This window comes from Ananas comosus, linkage group 12, assembly GCF_001540865.1.
Source record: "Ananas comosus cultivar F153 linkage group 12, ASM154086v1, whole genome shotgun sequence".
Classification (NCBI taxonomy): domain Eukaryota; kingdom Viridiplantae; phylum Streptophyta; class Magnoliopsida; order Poales; family Bromeliaceae; genus Ananas; species Ananas comosus.
Window position 1 is genome coordinate 2,504,232 of NC_033632.1, and position 19,981 is coordinate 2,524,212.

Sequence of the window (19,981 nt, forward strand, 5' to 3'; positions counted from 1 at the left end):
ATTGACCCATTTATATATGTATAGCGATTGAGATTAGACTCTAGAGGGAGTATTGGGTATGGATTGGAAGTTTCCGTGAGCCATGACTACCACGTCGTCCTCATCCTCCATGAACCAAGCCACTAATGCTTGTGTCTATTTTTATTTTATTGTTTAAGTCTCAAATGGATTCTGCATTCATGACATATTTTTATTATTATTTTAGCTAAATCTTCTAGCAAAATCTAATTGTTAGAATATGTATGTAGTGCTGTTATTGTTGCTTTTAAGTCTAGCTAAGTTTTGGCTTTGTTATCAGGTCTCTTTTTTTTTTTTTTGAGAAAAAGGTTTTGTTATCAGGTCTCCGTCACAATATAATATAATAATTAATATTTTTAAATTTTATATATATATATATATAATTAGACTATTATATTATAAATAGTACTAAATTATTGGTGCTATCAAATTTTTGGCCGTTGGATAAAAATATTCGATTAGGATGTTATGGTCTTGTAAGGTTTTGTGGGTGGTTGGTGAAATAGTATAATATGATAAATAAAAATAATTAAAGAAGTAAATCTAACGGCAAAAAACTTTATAGCACTAACTGCTGGTGCTTTCAGGCTTCGTTTGAGATTGCAGGATATTATATTACGTGCGGTAAAAAAGTATAATGAAAAAATACCTTATTTGTTTCTATACATAATATTACGTTCCGCATATCGCGATAAGTCGGTTGCGATATATTTTCTGCAGTCACCGGATAACGCAGAACCCTTTATACTTTTGTCCTAATTTCATTTTATTTAACAGCGTCAAATAGGTTTCAATACCAAACTAAGCTTATAGACGGGCTCTCTTTCTCTATATATAAATTTTATTGTTGGATCAGCTTTACAATTTTGAAACTGGCAATACATGGGCCAAGCTTGCTAAATAAGTTAATCGATGGTTTGACCGGTACATAATTATAAATTTATTAGTTTTACCGAGTTTTTATTAATCTAGTGCATTAATCATAATCTTTTCTACCACTTCTTCACTATTCAGCTTATTTAAGCTCTTTTAAATTAAAAAATACTTTTATTTTAAAATTTATAAGAGTGCAAGGAACGATGAGATTGGCATAACAATCTTTGCATGTTCCATCCCTAATCTGGCCAAATTTTGTCTCGAAGCAAATTTCCTACGCATAACAACACTACTAGTTCAAAACACTATTCTATCTTATTTATAAAATAATAATACATTTTAAACGACTCCAAAGTGGATTCTATTGGCCCGGTCTAGTAGACTCGGTGTAGGTTACATATTCATTAAGCCAAGTGTCCTGTGGATAAGGTCACAAGCACTAGGGGGCACCAAAGCGCACCCTACAAAGGAAAAGGTCAAAAAAGCATTATAAAGACGATGACGTGTTAGTTGTCGCTGGGGATTTTTTGACAAGCACAACATTAATGGCGGTGCATCCTCGGTGTAGCGCTTATATGTAACGGACGTGATGCTGACATGTGGGCCCCCACAATCCACGACCGTGATATATAGCTGTTACACAGAACGCCGGCCACACAAATTTCCTTTTTTTTTTGTCCAATGATATGGTACTACAAAATTTGTAACTCTCATGAAAGTAAAATAATAATTAGGATGAATAATTTGATACCTACTGTTAAACCCAATTTTATATATATTAAGCTAATGATGAAAATCCAAAAAAAAAAGCTAAAATGTTTAATCTCAAAATGACCTATACTTTGAGGCGTTATTCATACATATTGTTCACCAAAGAACTCTATTTAACAAAGAAATGTTACTCGCACATTCGACAAGTTCGTATGGTGTTTTCTTTATAGTGTTTGATAAATCATGCACAACACATAAAATTGAAAATTAATTAGTTGATATGCAACTCCCTCAATAACACTCCATTCATGGATATCACATGTACATCCTCCTACATTACATGCTAGATTCAGTAGCTCGCTATACAAAAGGTGAGTAACCCACATGTCTCCTTAAATGCATAGGAATTTTAATCTAAAGACTAGCTACTAATCACCAATATATGATATTTTACATAGATGAAATTAACATGTGTTACAACATTTGTTAAAAAAAGCAATTAGTTTCCATCATCATAAACCAAATATATGATCATTGGAGCTAAAAATGGAGGTATTGAATTGCCTGGTGTTCAGATCCCCGCCGTCCAATGCTGAGCTGAACCGGTCGAGCCACTGGGTCGGGTTTGGGTTCTCCGTCTCCTCGACCCACTCTGAGGTCATGTCGATCTCGTCGAGTGCAATGGGGTCTGCATCGGGCGGCTTTCCCTTCGATCGGAGCCTCAGGTTGTAGTGAACATAAAGGAGATCGACCAAGGTCTCTTTGTCGAGCCTATTACGCTTTTCGGAGTGGACTTGCTGAATTGTGCTCCAATTTCTCTCGAAGGTCCAAGTACTGCAAACTTGACTCAGTATCCTCACCGCCGCTCGTTGTAGGCCAGGAGCTGAATCGCCGTATTGTTCCCACCACATCCCTATCAGGATGAGAAAATTGCAATTACAATCACATTCTTTTAGGATGCTTTTCGCACCATTTGTGCTTTATGATTGAGATCTTATACATACACCTTATATAATTATCTATTTCCACAACATCCCTGCAAAATCTAAGTTTTCATACAATTGCAGTTACAATACTGCCCCGCTTAGAAAACTTCTCAAATGCGAAACCAACTTCCTCAATGAATTTGATGGCTCACCAACTTAGATAAGGGTGTGTATCAAGATTTTTACAAAAACTTGTTTTTGTAACAGATGATTTTGTAGGGATGTATATATAAAAGACACTTTCATAGAATTTGCCTCAGCCTCAAAGTGCATAATGAAATAAAGTTCGAAACACAGAAAACGTAGTTCATTCTGAATTATAATCATCAAGTTAAATTGGATCATACCAGGAGAGGTCGTGTTTCGAGCCTCTTTTGCAAGGTTGGAACTGAACATTCCTTGCGCCTTCCTGAACACGTATAGCTGGCCTGTGATATCATGCCTAAGCTCAGGCGTTGGCAACAGCTTATCAAGAACGGCGATAAACTCCTCTTTAATAATCCCAAGAAATTTAACTTCCGGGTTGTATTGAATGCTAGGGTTTAAGTAAGCCGCAGCTGCATGAAGCGGCGAATGGAGTTGATTTTGCCACCTCCGGTCAACTATGTCCAAAAATGTCTTGCATTTTCCTTCATCCATTATGTAGTATGTCCGTAAAGAATCCTTTACCTTAGTCATCGATTCATATATCGAGCCAATCGCCGGTTTACCCCATGAAACATCTCTTAATACTTTCAATAGCGGTTCCGAAATAGCTGCTGTTTCTTCAACTGCTCCCCAAAATTCATTATCGTCGAGAATGTCGATGATGGATATACTATGGGGCCTATTGGCATAGGGTGAAGATGAATATTCCGGACTGTTGAACATATGCTTCAGTCTCGATCTATGTTTCAAAATCGATTGTAGAGTGAGAAAGTTAGATACCGACTTAGTGATTCCTGTGCGAACGAGTTCTTGCCCCCCAGTGAATTTTTTCATAAGATCGAGCACCCATATGTGGTTATAAACGAATCTCGTAATTGCTTGCGCTTGTAAAATACATCGACTCACCCAATCGATTTTTGAGAAGTCTTCCAGGATCAAATTCACGCAATGAGAAGCACAAGGAGACCAAAAAATGCTATTGTAATTTTGCGTAATTTGGCTCCCTACATTTGTGTAATTTAGGGCATTGTCAATGATAATCTGCACGACATTTTCGGGGCCGAAATCTTGAATAACCGAATCGAATAAATCATAAAGGCATTTGGTGTTTCGAAAGTATGCAGATGCATCGACCGACTTGTGGAAAAAAGTACCTAGCGGAGATGATACAAAGAAATTGATTAGGGCTTTTGATTTATTGTCGGTCCATGTATCGGCTAATATTGTACAACCAGTCGTGGCCCAATCTTTTTCAATCTCTTTTATTTGTACTGTGACTTCCGATTTCAGCTTTTGCAACCAGCTAGTTTTAAGTGCTTCCACCGACGGGCCCCTAAATCCCGGGCCGCCAATCGCTTCCAGCATAAGCTGATACGAGTTAGAGTGTGCAATATTAAAATCCAACTTGTTTTCAAAGAAGAATTCGGCTATACATCTCTCTACGTCCAACGGAGACTGAGGCACCCTGGCTGTTGAACATGCCAAAAGTGCTTTTGCTAACGGAGGTGTGGATTCTACTGGGGGAAGAAGCGATTTTGGATTGGTAACAACATCTGGTGATTTGGCTTCTGATAGCCGCTGCCTCTTGGCAATTGAGGCTTCTTTGTTCTCTTCTTTCATAGCTATAATCGCTTTTACCCTATCAGTGACCTCATCCCTGACTTTGCTACAAGGGTGAACACCTTTACTTGGTAGTCGAGACAAATGGAACTTCAATCTACTTATTCCGCCATTTAATACTTTCTGACAAAATTTGCATCTAACTTTGTTCCCGTCCATTTTCTCACAGTATTCCCAACAAACATCTTTTTCTCGAACCACTGAAGTAGGAGGAACAAGATCAATAATTTACAACTAAAAGATTGGAGTTAATGGCGTCTGATTTGATTCTTCAATGATGGCATACAAAGGTTAAATGCAAAAGTAGCAACATGTAATACTTGTTTACCAAATATTTGGTTATAAGTTGATTAGTTGCAAGAAGTTTCAAGTATTCCAAAGGAAATAACATAAATAAAGCAGTAGATATAAACCGAAACCACTTACTGATGATGTTGGAATTCACTCCAAAAGGCCACCTGCAGAAGTTCAACCCCTGGTTTCTTTGATCATACAGAACCTGAGGAAAAATAAAAGCCAAAAACATACTATAAACAATGTTACACATGCACTAAAATTATCCAATCTTACAACAGAGTACACTAACTAAAGCAGTTAAATTTTCCGTGTAGTATCCCAAAATTATGCTGCATGTTTTAGCACCATTTACCACTCTTTGAGCCTCATCTGCATTTACTCCACTTCACTTGATGTAACGAGAAACAGATCGAAGCAGCAACATATTAAATTTGAGCTAAGAACAATAAAATCCTATCTTAAAGTAACCTTCATTTCCTTGTAGGTAACACAGCTTAAAAGCAGTTGTACAAAGTGATTATTCACACATCCCTCTATCAAAACTGTGTCACTAATTGTTCAATTATAAATGGTTTAATTACCAATTATGGTTCTACACTAGAATCTATAATATCTATGTTTGGGCTCGCGCCTTCTTAACAACCCTAGATGCGAAACTAAATAAACTTGTGGAGTTTCTCTCTGAGGAAACGACAAATTAGCTGTAGGAACTTCCTTTTTTTGTTGCCGTATGAAACAATGATTTTTCTCTGAAAAGTTTGCGCTGCTACAAAAAGATTTTTAAGTGTACTTCTTTTAACAAATCATGCTATAATGATCTTCCAATGTATGGGTTTAACAATCAACAAAATTAGGAAACAAAAAAAAAGAAAAAGAAAAGAAAACACACATTTACAACAATTGCCTTTACTCTCTCTCTCTCTCTCTCTCTCTCTCTCTCTCTCTCTCAAAAGCTAATAAGCGTAAAAGAAATAAGCATTAAGCTCCACAAATCTCCAAATAAGTAAACCTCACTTAAAAAAAAAAACAAATTTGACACCTAAATCCTCTACAAACCCCGCCATTCCCACAGAAACCACTCGAGATTACGCAAAAGTTTGAGTCCTTTTTCTCCAAAATCGGATCTTCTCCTCGTGAGGAGCCATTATTACAAACCAAATCAAAAGTATATGGAAACAATCCGCCTCGCGTTCCTTCAATCACCATTAACTCCGAGTAGAAAAAACTTTTTAAAAAACAAAATCGCTAAATTTCACAATTAAATCCTCTCTTAAACCACAGTAATCAGCTCAAATTATCCAAAAGTTGAGTGCTTTTCCCCCAAACTGTAAAAGCGAATCAAAGTTGATGAAACAGTTAACCTCCTCTTCCTCTAATTGCAGCTAAATTATAGGAGCAATATGAAAATATCGCTAAAGAGAGAAATAAGAGGAAAGAGAAGCGGACCTTTCAGAGCGCGAGCATTATAAAACTAGGAGGGATTAGGGTTTTCGAATTCTCGGAGGGGTCGGAGACGGGATCGAAGAAGAGAACGCCCCGATTTATCGCCAAATTCGACAAAATCCTTGAAAATTTCGGAGATTATTCGGCGATTAATTAGGATAAATATCGCGAGATGAGATCTCGCAGCTTTTTCAGTTTTATTTCTAGGGTTTCTCTTCGCCGCACTAATTTCCTCAGAATCGGAAATGGTGCCTTTTCTCGGGGTTCGACGTTTTTCCATTTACGCCCTCACAATTACACATATTTGCATACAGCTCAACGGTATTTACACATCCAAATTACATGTTCGGACACAATGTTTACAAAAATATATGTCTACTTTGAAGGGCATATACGCAAAAAGGGCGTGAGCGATGATGATAACTCGGCGAGATAACGAGACACGTGTACGGTCGATGAGATGTGCGGTACAGTATTTGGCGACTAATTCACGATTCCACTGCAACTTCGACCAGAGCAAAACGCGGGCTCTCTTAACCCGGCCCGTCTCGGCCCAATCTATTTTAAACAGCTTATTCAGCTCTGGCCCGGTCCAAACTTACCGGGCTGATCAGCTGGAAATTATTAAGAAAATAAATAAAGCTGAGACCGTGAAGTAGAGCGGTCGCAACGCGCACGACACTTTAGTCTCAGCTTAGAATTCAGAGACCTGAGAAGTATATCTCTCAGTCACAAACGCGCTCAGGGTTACTGTCGAGAGCTCACATGCGGTGCGAACTCGCAAATTCGTCGGTAGCGGAGGCGAAGTCGAGATCAGCTATGTTTGCAGATCTCGCAACTCCACCACACTCCTACTCAAATTGACCAAACACGCCCTAAATATCGTGATTCAGTTCAAACTTTGTAGAGGATCAAAGAAGATACGTCAAAATGACTTCGCCAGATTATAAGTCCACCTTGTTGACTGGATTGTTGATCCTTTTGCAGATAGAAAATTGTCAACATTTACTCTTTTAGAAAATTGTTTTTATAAAAATAATATTATTTTCTAGAGTTTTCGTTTTCAAATTAGAAAAAGAAAAGCAGAAACATTAATTTTGCATGAAATCTGTAAATAAAATTTAAAAAATATTTTTTTTTCAAACCAAACAAAAAATATAAAAGATAATGCTATATACTGTTGAGTATAATAAAAGTGAGTTGTGGATAGTAAATATAGATATTAATAAAAAAAAAAGTTTATTACGCAAATCTCTCAAAATATTATATATCCGAGAAGGTCATGCATTAAAAAAATTAATGTGTTGCTTTTAAAAATATGTTGGTAAAACAAAAATTTTCTCTACATAGAAAAAACTTCAAAAACCACCATATGGTTTCACACTTTCTTATTTTAGTACCATGTGTTTTAAAGTGTATCAAGTTAGTACCATGTGGTTTTGCACTTTCTCATTTTAGTATTCTGTGATTTAAAGTGTATCAAGTTAGTACTTTGTGGTTTTATTTTTATATCAAGTTAGTATTCTGTAGTTTTATTTTTGTATCAAGTTGGTGCCTTATGGTTTTATTTTTTTCTTAATAAAATGTTAAACCATATGATACTAAAGTGAGAAAATACGAAACCACAAAGTACTAACTTGATACATTTTAAACCACATGGTACTAAAGTGAGAAAACGTAAAATCACAGGTACTAACTTGATACATTTTAAATTACAGTATATTAAAATAAAAAAATGCGAAACTACAATGAGATATTTGAAGTTTTTCCTATATAATAAGTATCCACACATCATCACATGTAAATATCATCACCAATAAATATCATCTGTTCATTAATTCAGTGAATCAACCATGATCATTATCACCATCACACCAAATAAATTCGACTAATAATTCCACGGGCCCAACACAGAAATAATAAGGGGACCGAGTCCACCTAATCCCAAGCCGAACACATCGATCACATCAATCACATCACTTTATGGTTGTCCCGAATCTAGATGCAAGTACTATCCCTATCTAGCTACGTTGACAAGGACTCATCCGACGGCCAAAACTTCGTTGGGTCTCGTCTCTCCGCGAATAAATTTGATAACGTGACACAATCGCCTACTGCGGGATAAAATTACACAGCGACTCCCTGCAACATTCTAATATCACAAATCCGTACATAACCTTTTTGTTTAAGCTTTGTTTGCTTCTCCATAAAACTATGAAAAAAAAAAATTTGGTGTAAAAAAAAATTCGAAATTTTTTTTTAACGTTCATTAGTATTTAATTTATAAAAAAAAAAAAATTAAGTTACGGTTATTTGGTTGAAAAAAAATAGGAAAAACTTCAAAAACCACCTATGTGGTTTCACACTTTTTCATTTTAGTACCCTGTGGTTTAAAGTATATCAAGTTAGTACCCTGTGGTTTCTCACTTTATCACTTTAGTACCATGTGGTTTAAAGTGTATCAAATTAGTACCCGGTGGTTTTGTACTTTATCACTTTAGTACCCTGTCGTTTCACACTTTATCACTTTAGTACCCTATAGTTTAAAAAACCACAGGGTACTAATTTGATACAAAATCAAAATCACAGAGTACTAAAGTGATAAAATGCAAAACCACAGGGTACTAACTTGATACACTTTAAACCACAGGGTACTAAAGTGATAAAGTGAGAAACCACAAGGTACTAACTTGATACATTTTAAACCACAGGGTACTAAAGTGAAAAAAATTAAAACCACAAGGGGGTTTTTTGAAGTTTTCCCAAAAAAATATATATATTTATTCTTATTATATGTATTTTATATTAGAAAAAACTTTAAAAAACTCCCTGTATTTTCATATTTTTTCATTTTAATGCCCTGTCGTTTAAAGTGTATCAAGTTAGTATCCTGCGATTTCGCACTTTCTCACTTTATTACTCTGTGGTTTAAAGTGAATCAAGTCAGTACTCTGTGATTTTTTTTTTTTATCAAGTTAGTACTCTATGATTTTATTTTTGTATCAAGTTAGTATCTTGTGATTTTTAAACCACAGGGCACTAACTTGATACACTTTAAACCATAGGTTACTAAAGTAAAAAAGTGGAAAACCACAAGGTACTAACTTGATACACTTTAAACCATAAGGTACTAAAGTGAGAAAAAGTGAAACCACAATGAGGTATTTGAAAATTTTCCTTTATATTATTGATATATAATTATTATCATATTACATATATTAGTGTTATTGTTTATATTAATAGATAAAATATTATATAATATATATATTGAGTTTGATCGTGCTACTATCGGTAGTTTACTACTGATTTATTTTTAATAATAGAGTTTTCAAATCGATGATCGACACCGTTGAACATGATTTAGACTATTTAAATTATCTAGAAATCAAATTTCATGATTTTTTGGCATCACTAACTGAACGATTAAAGGATCACAAAATCTGTAATTTTAATCGCTGATATGGTTCGTTTGCTCGTTTAATTGCATAAAAAAGTTCAAATCAACTAAACTTTTGTTCGAAAATTGTTTAAACTATTTAAAACAAGATCTATACTCTACACCTTAAATACAGAAATTGTATCATCACTTTTTAAAAGATATTTATTTTTAGCCATTCATTTTTCTGTTCACTCGATGTACAAAAAAATAATATAAAAAATGCGTGAAATTTCATTTTCATATAGTTTAAATGGTTTGGATCATGTTTAACAGTGTCGATCATCAATTTGAAAGATTTATCATCGAAAATAAATCGATAGTAAAAAACTCTAAATATATATTATATATATATATAGTAGGGCTACTGTGCTATTAGGAGCACAGCAGCCCTTGTGCTCCTAACTTTCTAAACACCCATCAAGTTGGATGGGTGATTAGAATAAGAGAGGGAGGATATATATATATATATATATATATATATATAGAGAGAGAGAGAGAGAGAGAGAGAGAGAGATTGTTGCTACCAGTTTTTTAGCCTTTGGATCAACTATTTTCATTATTTCTAACCATTGGATTAAATATTATAACCCAGTAGGGACCACTCAACCCTAGAGAGACCACTCAATTCTAACCGACTAATATCATCCCGACTCTACAATTTGTTGTCTAAGGGTTAAAAACTTGATAGTAAAAAGAGCGTTTTACTATTAATAGTATTCCAGCCTAATTCTCTATATATATATATAGGGGTGAGATAGAGAGGTCCACCGTGGACCTCTCTCCGGTGGTCCACGAGGTGGGGTGTGCCTCGTGGACCGCATGCCCGCTGCCCCCTCCCCCTCCCAACGCCGGATTTTTGGGGCTTCGTTTCCATTTCCAGCTCATTTCCAATGAAAAACGAAAACAACTATTTTTCTTACAATTCATAAAAAAAAAAAATCAAAGAAATCTTTTTACGACCAAACAAACGGATCCTACTTTTTTATAATTATTATTTTTGATGATTTTACGAAGTAACCTATAGTTTAAAATATATTATTCCGAATTTTTTACTATAGTACCCTATAGTTTTAACCGTAGAGGATAACGGAAAGAGAAACACAACTATAAATACGAAAGTAATATATTTTAAGTCATAGAACACTTAAGTGAGAAAGCGCGAATTCACATAGGTAGTATTTGAAGTTCTTTTTTTATTTAAATAGTTTTTATTCCTAAATTTTACTGATATGAAAATTACACTATTTATCATTTAAAATATTTTTTATGCTGCTGAAAGTAAACCAAGATAACTGAGGTATTTTATATTCAATACGTAAAATGTTACTAAGGATGAAAATGTAATAGGTATAAAACTTAATAATTTATTGAAATAAAAATGATACGTAAACTAAATTTATTGCCTAAATTAGAAAAGTCACCTACCTTTTAACTCCTATATCTTAATTATTTCTTCATGTTAAATACAATATTAATTACCACACTTGTACTTCGCCATTATTTGAAATATGTAAAAAAAAATAGAATAATAATTAAATTTGATTGCAAAATATTACTACAGTATTGTTGTATATATACATTCTTAATATCTTTCGAATTTAAAACTTAAGATTTATATTAAAAATTAGATTAAAAACTCTTTTATATATAAATTTTTTCTATTAAGTGGAGAATAAAAACTAAAACACAGTGTGAGTATGACGTGTGGGCCCTAGGGATTTGGTACCACGTGTCAGTACCATAACCGTGATATATAACGGTTACGTTGAAGAACGTTGAATAATGTAGTGGGAATGGGGTGAGCGCACCCGACGACCGTCCGATTATATTCGGAGACAATCGCACGGCGACAACGAGCGCAAACAAATGGGTCCCACTGCTCATCTAGAACGCCACGTCACATCTCACTACGCAACAAATCCACCTAATTTTTTTTTTTGTAAGAATAAATACTGCCAAAAGGAACCTCCTTTTGGTTCCTGTGGGCCCTACAGACCATCGGAGAGCAGTAGATCGGGACCGTTCATTTGGTCGACCAATACCGTGATTCGATTCCGGGGTACAGAAACTTCGGGGCACGGGCGAATAAGTGTACGAGTGGCTCATGACACGTTACATTTATTTTTATTTTTATTTTTTAAAATTATATTAATTAATATTAGGATTTGAGCTGAAATACTATCGATAGTAAACGGTTTCTGTTGCCAACAATTTATTTTCGATGTTGGAACCTCCAAATCGACGATCGACACCGTTAAATTCTCTTGTCAATCAAGTGGGCGTAAAAATGAACAACTGAAAATAAATATTTTTTAAAAAGTGATGTATAAATTTTATAATGAAGATCACGAGTATAGATTCTATTCTAAATAGTTTAAAATTTTTTTTAACAAAAATTCAATTGATTTGAATAGTTTTATATTGTTAAACAAAAAAAGTCTCATATCTATCTTTAAAGTTGCAAATTTTGAAACTTTCTTATTATTAGGTCAATAATATCGAAAAGATTTGTAATTTGGTTTTTAAATATTTCAAGTGATATAAATTATGTTCAACGGTGCCGATCATTACTTTGAATATTCCATCATTAAAAATAAATAGGTGGCAACGAAGTGCGTATGGTACTTATAGTATTCCAGCTCAACTCTTAATATTAGCTACTAAAACAAAACAAATTTGAGATGGCAAATTTTGAAAATTTAATTTGTTAGTACTGAACTACGAAACGGCTAGATCAACTCCTATTTGCAAATCCACCTTGTCCCGTAAAAAAATGAGGGAAGTTTTTTTTTGGAAAATAAATTATTTGGAAATAACTCTCATTCATTCATTAAAAAATTCCTACTTAATTTTTTACATTTTCTAACACAATTTTATTTATATTTAAAAATAAATTTAGCTAAATATATAAAACAAATAGAATTAATTTCATACAGATCCCTGCAAATATGGTAAATAGCAAATACATCCCTATAATGTTTAACTTTCATAAATTATCACTATAAAAATCCTAATGTATTCAGATATGTCTATGCGTTAGTATCCGTTAAAGAAATTTAGTTAATCACGGTTAAAATACTTAATAATAATTAATTAATTAGGTGAATTGACAATTTTGCCCTTCTTATCTTTCCTCTTCCTCTTCATCTTCTTATTCTTCCTCTTCCCCTTCTGCTTCTTCTTCTTTCTCTTCCTCTTCTTCTTCGTTTCCTTCTTTTCCTCCTCCTTTTCTCCTCCTTTTTCTTTGTTGTCGTCGATTGTGCTCGCGTGGGCCGTCGTCATGAGCACTTCCGAATCAGTCGCTTTCTCGTCTTTCGCCTCGCCGCTGCGGGCCTCAACCTCGTCCTCATCGGCCACAACTTTGACAAGCTCTGCGATGTTGCCGGAGTTGTCCGCCGTTGCAGTCGCCCTTGAAGAAAGAGAAAGAGGAAAAGGACAAAAATTAAGAGAATTTTTCGAGAGATATATTTGTGAGAGCAAAAATATCATTTCACGAGCATACTTTTAAAAAATAAACAGTTTTCTAACGGATCCTAATTATAGGGACATATCTGAATACATTAGTACTTTTACGGATATAATTTATAAAAGTTAAACTTTGTGGAGATATATCTGTTATTCATCATGTTTATAGGGACCTATATAAAATTAACCCTAAAAAATATATATATTAAATTTGACATCTCGATTACTAATTATTAAATTTTAACTAATTATGCTAGGTACAATCGGTGTTTTTTTTTTATCAACAATTGCTTTATCATTTTATATACTTAATTATGCTGACCTCGGAATAGTCTAAGGTACTTTAACCTAACCTGATCCAAAGTCAACCCAATGCATAGTTAGGTAGGAGTTAGGTTAAAGAGTTTTACTATTCGACGTTCTTATCTTGACCCATGATTAGAGTTAACGCAGCTCAATAATTCCATCGCCCCTTTATTCAGGGAGCCCACTGAAAGTTTTCCACATATAATTTTCGTTGTATCTGTTTTTTTATACTTTAGAACATAAAAAATCGTATTTTTTATTTCTGGTTATGATAACTAAGCAACAAGATTGAAGAATAAGACGAACTTATCTTTAATTTTTTTTAATGCATCAAAATAGACAAAAAAAAAAAAATTTTTTTTTTGGGTGAGTTTTGAAAATTTACAAAATTACACACAATACAAGCACCAAAACAGATGTGTAATTAATAATGTTGACTAAGAATCATAAATGCCTAATAATCATTAAAAATAAAAGTTTAAATGGTTGTTTACAAAATTTTGAGGATTTGTTATATTTACCTATTTTAGACTTTAAATTCAAAATAAAATTCACTAATTCTAATAGTTATTATTTATTTACTAAGAATCAAATTTCGATTCTCATTCCATTGCGAAATTAAAATGATCCAATTTATCTATATTCTAGTCCAATTTTGATTTTTGAATGCTCATTTTGAAATAAATTATTTAAAAATCTCTCTCACAAACACCTTCCTTTTTCTTCCTTTATTATTCTCCTATTACTTAACTAAAATTCTCTTTCAAAATTTTAAAAATTTCAATCTACAATTTTGATTTCTTTTTTCATGATAATAAATTAATTATTATTGAATGATTTAACGTGTTTTAATTTTATTTTTTAGTTTCATCCTAATCGTACTAAAGTAAATATACCTTCGCCACATAATCCACGTGACACAAAAGATGAAATTCAAAAAGATGACTACGAAACCGCGAAAAAAGAAAAAAAAAAAAAGGACAAAAGAAAAAAGAAAAGGAAAAGAAAAAGAGAAATTCCGCGCTTTTTCTCCGCTGTTATCCACCGTCAACCACCCACTCCGCTGCGCCCTCATTAAATCCCCCCCAAAACAAAGAAAGAAATAATTCCTCTTCCCGCCAATCATCGTCGTGTTCGGAGCTCCGGAAAAAGAGGCAAACATGTCCGACCTGCACACGTGGCGTGTTTCTATTTGTTTCTTCTATATCAAGCCAGTAGAGACGCTACACGCAAGAGAGCTCATGTCATCTTGGTGTAACCCGGATTGTAGCGGATCCGAAACAACTACCATTTAGTCCCGTCGCCGCTTTTTCTACTTTTTCACGCATCGTTTACAGCGCGGTCTCCCTCCTCCCATCCCAACATAATACACCCGCGTCAAGGATTAACGCCATGCGTACACGAGAATGTACCCCGGAGGGTGTTATTATTGGAGGGTTCTAAGTAATTTAATTACGGCCCTTTTTTATTTTATTTTTTGTTTGCAGTGTGGTTCAAAAATTTATTAGTGATTAAATTTTATTCCTTTTTTTTTTTGTGAGAATTACAACAAAGTGTAAGTATAGAACTCATATATTAATCAGGATGGTCAAAGAGGGTTAATTAAACAACAGAGCCGTAAATAATATGGTGTGGTGCATTGTAAGTTGTATGTAGCATTGATTTATATATAAGTAGTTACTTAACAACCCCATAATAAAATGTTTAAAAACCCTACTACCCATTGGTTGTGGTGGCGGCTCCACTTCTCCACCACCACCATCACAGCCCACCCCCTATCTCTCTCTCCCCCTTTATCTTCTCACATGGCCAACCCCAAAACCCGGAAATAACCAAACCCTTTCTTAATTAACGTTCTCTCTATCTCTCTCTATCTCTCATGAATGGTTGGAACCAAAGAGTCCACTCCTTTCGGATGCCCATCTCCCAAGCAAAGCTCCCACAATTTTTGCTTCTCCCCAACGCCTCTCCACCACCACCACCACCACCACCATGTATCTATTATCATCTATGATGCTCTACTCCCTTTCACTACCTCCTGTACTAGTAGATCTCCAGTAAAACTGAAAAAATGGCGAGGTGTTGAGAGAGGGGATCGAGTACGTGCGTACGCTACTTAATTAATATATAACTAACAGCTAGAAGAAGAAAAAGGAGGAGGGGAAGAAATGAGCGGTGGTACCTGGGCGAAGAAGATTTTTTGGGTGCTGCTGGGGGCGATTTTCTTGTTTTGGCGGGCGGCATCGGCGGAGCCGTGGGAGGACAAGGCGGCGCTGCTCGGCTTCCTGGCCGGCGTCCCGCACAGCCGGCGCGGGCTCAACTGGGGCGCGGGCGCGCCCGTATGCGGTGGTGGGGGGTGGACGGGGGTCACGTGCGCGGCCGACGGGTCGCGCGTGGTGGCCCTCCGCCTCCCCGGGATCGGATTCAACGGCCCGATCCCGCCCAACACGCTCGGGCGCCTCTCCGCCCTCCAGATCCTCAGCCTCCGATCGAACGGCCTCTCCGGGCCCTTCCCCGCCGACCTCGCCCGCCTCGGCTCCCTCGTCGAGCTCCACCTGCAGGTCAACTCCTTCTCCGGGCCCCTCCCCTCCTTCGACCTCGCCACCTGGCGTAACCTCACCGTCCTCGACCTCTCCTTCAACTCCTTCTCCGGCCCCGTCCCCGGCTCCCTCTCCAACCTCACCAGCCTCGCCGCGCTCAACCTCTCCAACAACTCCTTCTCCGGCGCCGTCCCCGATCTCCACCTGCCCCATCTCCAGTTCCTCAACCTCTCCGACAACCATCTCAACGGGACCATCCCCCAGTCGCTGCGGAGGTTCGCGGCCTCCGGCTCCTTCGCCGGGAACGACGGTCTCGCCGCTCCTCCCTCCCCCGCCCCCGCCCCCGCCCCCGCGTCGCCGTCGCCGTCGCCCGCGCCCGCGCCGCTCCCGAGCTCGCGAGCGAAGCGGAACCTCGGGGAGTCGGCGATCCTCGGGATCGTCGTCGGCGGGTGCGCGGCGGCGTTCGCGCTGCTGGCGCTGCTGATCCTGCTGTGCTGCGGGAAGGGGAAGGGGAAGGGGAAGGGCGACGAGGAGGGGGCGGCCGCGGCGAAGGCGAAGGGGGGAACGAAGAAGAAGGGGGCGGCGGCGGCGCGGAGGGGTTCGCCGGAGAAGACGGTGTCCGGGAGCCAGGACGAGAAGAACCGGCTGGTGTTCTTCGACGGGTGCAACTTCGTGTTCGATCTGGAGGACCTGCTGAGGGCGTCGGCGGAGGTGCTGGGGAAGGGGACGTTCGGGACGGCGTACAAGGCGGTGCTGGAGGACGCGGCCACCGTCGTGGTTAAAAGGCTGAAAGAGGTCGGGGTCGGCAGGAAGGAGTTCGAGCAGCAGATGGAGATGGTCGGCACAATCAAACACGAGAATGTCGCCGAACTGAGGGCCTACTACTACTCCAAGGACGAGAAGCTCATAGTGTCGGATTTCTATAGCCAGGGGAGCGTTTCTTGCTTGCTGCATGGTATGATCCAGTCTCAAATTTTACTTAATATTCATACTGCACTATTTATAATCTCGTTTTTGTTATTGATTTTATCGTGGAAATGTAGGCATATCATGCTTAAGCATTGTTGGTATTGGTAAACTATGCTGGCATTGTTGACCTAGTTGATTAGCATTTTGTTATTGCTGTGCATATGCAAATTACGTTTATCGAACTTCAGATGATGCTAAATTGTTCATTCTACACAACAAATCTTTGTTCTCATCTATTCTCTCATACTGGTGTGCTAATTTATCCCATTTATGTAGCTTAAAATATGGTACAATTGTGAGATCCACTTCTCCGGCAGCAAGGGACTCAGAATTAATCTTTCTTCCTACCTCTGTTATAAACTCTTCGAATTTAGACAGTGAGGAAAAGTGTTGAAATTGAGGGTCTTATGTGCAAATTTGGTTGAATAGTTGTTCTATAAAAGAATTTGCCGTGTTCAATGTGTTGATCTTGTATCCAAACTTGCTCGTGTTTCTCAAATCCAATGTATTGCAATCGTTCTCATGCCCCACTTCCAGGGGCCACCATACTAGGACTATTCTAGTTCTAAGTTCTAACACAATTAACTCTCTTAACCTCTCGAGTCTAGTCCCTGTCCAAAGTGTTTTTAGCCGGATTAAGAATTTTAGCCCTACAATATCTCATATATAGGATTATTTCAAATTTTGGTGTGTCATAACAATTTTCTCTTATCTGCTTGTGATTTGTTTGCTTTCCTGATTTGCCGATTAATAACATAATTTTTGATTTCTTGTGAGCTTTCGTATATTGATGATTGCTCAAGTCTTTATAGGATCAAGTCTCAGTTTTAATTGGCCTCCCAGAGTTTAAGTTGCTTTTTCCTTAATTGGAATTCTCTATTTAATTTGCTGTGCGCGCAAATGTGCGCATTACCAGAGCTCTGTAACATATAACAACTTGTAGTCACCTTTCTTTTCATTTTTTTTTCACTGTAGAAGTTTGTTTTTGGTTAAGATATCTTCTGTAACTTGTGATGTTTTTGTTTTACCCTCGTTCTCAGCTAAAAGGGGAGAGGATAGGACTCCTCTCGACTGGGAGACCCGGCTAAAGATTGCGGTTGGGGCTGCACGTGGGATCACGCGCATCCATGCAGAGAACAATGGAAAATTCATCCACGGAAACGTCAAATCCTCCAACGTCTTCGTCAATGCTAACCGATACGGGCTCATCTCGGACACAGGCTTAGCCTCCTTGATGAACCCGATGGTCGTGTCGCGGGCAGCAGGGTACCGCGCCCCAGAAGTGGTCGACACGCGAAAAGCGTCCCAGGCTTCAGATGTGTATAGTTTCGGCGTTCTCCTCCTCGAGCTCCTCACGGGAAAGTCACCAATTCAGGTGTGAAACAATACCATTTTATAGGGTCTGGGATGGAATTGCAATTTGAGATAAAGCTCCAGGGATTCATGTAGACTTTGATTTAATTGGGATGAGATTAGATTAGACGAGGAGTCTAGAAAGATTAGAGTTTAGAGCCCTCATTCTTTGCTACATTCTGAGACAACCATTTTTCCTTTGAAAGTTTAAGTTACTGGATAACGGTGTATTTAACACCTATTTAAAAACAGGTGATAGGCGGGGGGAGGGGTGGCGACGAGGTGGTGCACCTGGTGCGGTGGGTGCAGTCGGTGGTGCGGGAGGAGTGGACGGCGGAGGTATTCGACCTCGAGCTCATGCGGTACCCGAACATAGAGGAGGAGATGGTCGAGATGCTTCAGATCGCGATGACTTGTGTCGTGAGGATGCCGGAGCAGCGGCCGAAGATGGCTGAGGTGGTGAGGATGATCGAAGACGTCAGAAGGTTCGACAGCGGTAATCGGCCGTCCGTGGAAGCCGGATCGGAGAGCTCGACGCCGGTTTAAGTGTATGACTTGTTTGTGGCTTTCTTTATGTGTATTATTATTTTGATCCCTTGCTCAGTGGTCATTGTATTTGTATATTGTAGCATTTCTACTGTGTTTACATTCTTTGGCTTTAGTTATGGTGTTTATTTTAGGTGAAATACTGTTTCTTGGATTGTTACATTTAATGATCAGATAGGCTAAATGGGCTATAAATTTGCCTCAAATGTGTTCTTCGAATACTTACTGGGTATGGAATTTTTGATATTCTAATGTATTTTCCCTTTTTTTTTCAGTTTTTTTTTTTTGTTTTATTTGTAATTTTTAAAAGATGAAGTAGGGCTACTAATGGGCCAGGTTGGGGGCTTGGTCCAGCACTGGCCTATTTTCTAAGGCCATTTATAAATGCATTTGGTCTGGCGTGGGCCCATTATGAGCCCTATTTGGGGAAAGATTGATGAGAAACACGTTTGGTTGTGGCATGGTTTTTGTACCCAAACACCACTTTGAAAGGGTGGGAACTGTAGTCCCCACTTCTTTTTATGCTATACTCAGAGAGGGAGAAAAATTTATAATTTGTAATTTCTAAATTAATGTTTATAATTTTAAAATTTAACATTTTATAATCTTAAAATTTTATATTTCATATTTTTCAAATTTAAATTCGGTTTTAAATTTAAAATTTAAAAATTTGAAATTTGAAATTTAAAATTCAAAACCATTTAAATTTAAAAAATATAAAATATAAAATTTTAAATTTAGATATAATGAGAGTGGGTAATATCATTATTTTTTATTTATAACTACCCACTATTCTTATTATTTTATCTTATGCATCCAAACGCTATTTTTTTTATTTTCCGAATATTTTCGGCAGTAATCTAAACTATATAATTTTCATCCGGACTCAATATTAGTTTAGTTCTTAGTTATATCTAAACTTATTTATTTTTAAAATAAACAGTTTTTATTTATGTCCAAATTAAACGAAGCCTTAGAGACCTAATGAATCGTGTTAATTGGAGGGGCCTTGTATTTGACGCAGGATCTGACAATCGATCGATGGCGAAGTGAGGCCAGTCGATCCATATTCGGCGCAATACAAAGTATATATATATCCAGTTCATCGAACTTGTGCGGAAATAAGTTCTCAATATAAAGACAAGCAGATCGAAGCGTGCATATATAATTATGGGACTGAGACGCTGCACCACCACCTACATGATGAAAACGGGGTGCGCCAAATGTGCCAAATTTTCCGCGAGTTGGCGTCATGTAGCCCCCAT

The 19,981-nt window shown here is 37.3% G+C and overlaps 2 protein-coding genes across 6 annotated transcripts; one reads left to right on the forward strand and one right to left on the reverse strand.

Moving 5' to 3' along the window:
- On the reverse strand, positions 1,881 to 6,360 carry LOC109718679. Of its 5 annotated transcripts, none has more exons than XM_020245024.1 (4): positions 6,102 to 6,360; positions 4,785 to 5,980; positions 2,939 to 4,558; positions 1,881 to 2,518 (listed from the first exon to the last, which is right to left on the reverse strand). In XM_020245024.1, exons 2-4 carry the CDS (start codon positions 4,903 to 4,905, stop codon positions 2,118 to 2,120), a joined length of 2,142 nt encoding a protein of 713 aa, XP_020100613.1. In that variant the 5' UTR covers positions 4,906 to 5,980; positions 6,102 to 6,360; the 3' UTR covers positions 1,881 to 2,117. The 5 variants fall into 5 exon arrangements, with proteins under 5 accessions (XP_020100613.1, XP_020100615.1, XP_020100616.1 ...); XM_020245026.1 differs by having other exon boundaries at positions 4,785 to 4,857; positions 6,102 to 6,359; XM_020245027.1 differs by lacking the exon at positions 6,102 to 6,360 and having other exon boundaries at positions 4,785 to 4,857; positions 5,008 to 6,095.
- Positions 15,020 to 18,922, forward strand: LOC109718348 (probable inactive receptor kinase At4g23740). Its single transcript, XM_020244539.1, has 3 exons — positions 15,020 to 16,803; positions 17,858 to 18,192; positions 18,423 to 18,922. The coding sequence occupies exons 1-3, from the start codon at positions 15,477 to 15,479 to the stop codon at positions 18,714 to 18,716; spliced, it is 1,956 nt and encodes a 651-aa protein (XP_020100128.1). The 5' UTR covers positions 15,020 to 15,476; the 3' UTR covers positions 18,717 to 18,922.

What these genes read in the sequence shown, in the direction of transcription:
- LOC109718348 (XM_020244539.1), top strand. Translation starts at nt 15,477, where the DNA reads ATGAGCGGTGGTACCTGGGCGAAGAAGATTTTTTGGGTGCTGCTGGGG. An exon ending in CGTTTCTTGCTTGCTGCATG is followed by an intron (nt 16,804 to 17,857) that starts GTATGATCCAGT and finishes CCTCGTTCTCAG; the next exon opens with CTAAAAGGGGAGAGGATAGG. An exon ending in CGGGAAAGTCACCAATTCAG is followed by an intron (nt 18,193 to 18,422) that starts GTGTGAAACAAT and finishes ATTTAAAAACAG; the next exon opens with GTGATAGGCGGGGGGAGGGG.
- LOC109718679 (XM_020245024.1), bottom strand. Translation starts at nt 4,905, where the DNA reads ATGTGTAACATTGTTTATAGTATGTTTTTGGCTTTTATTTTTCCTCAG. An exon ending in AGTGAATTCCAACATCATCA is followed by an intron (nt 4,559 to 4,784) that starts GTAAGTGGTTTC and finishes CTCCTACTTCAG; the next exon opens with TGGTTCGAGAAAAAGATGTT. An exon ending in TCGAAACACGACCTCTCCTG is followed by an intron (nt 2,519 to 2,938) that starts GTATGATCCAAT and finishes TCATCCTGATAG; the next exon opens with GGATGTGGTGGGAACAATAC.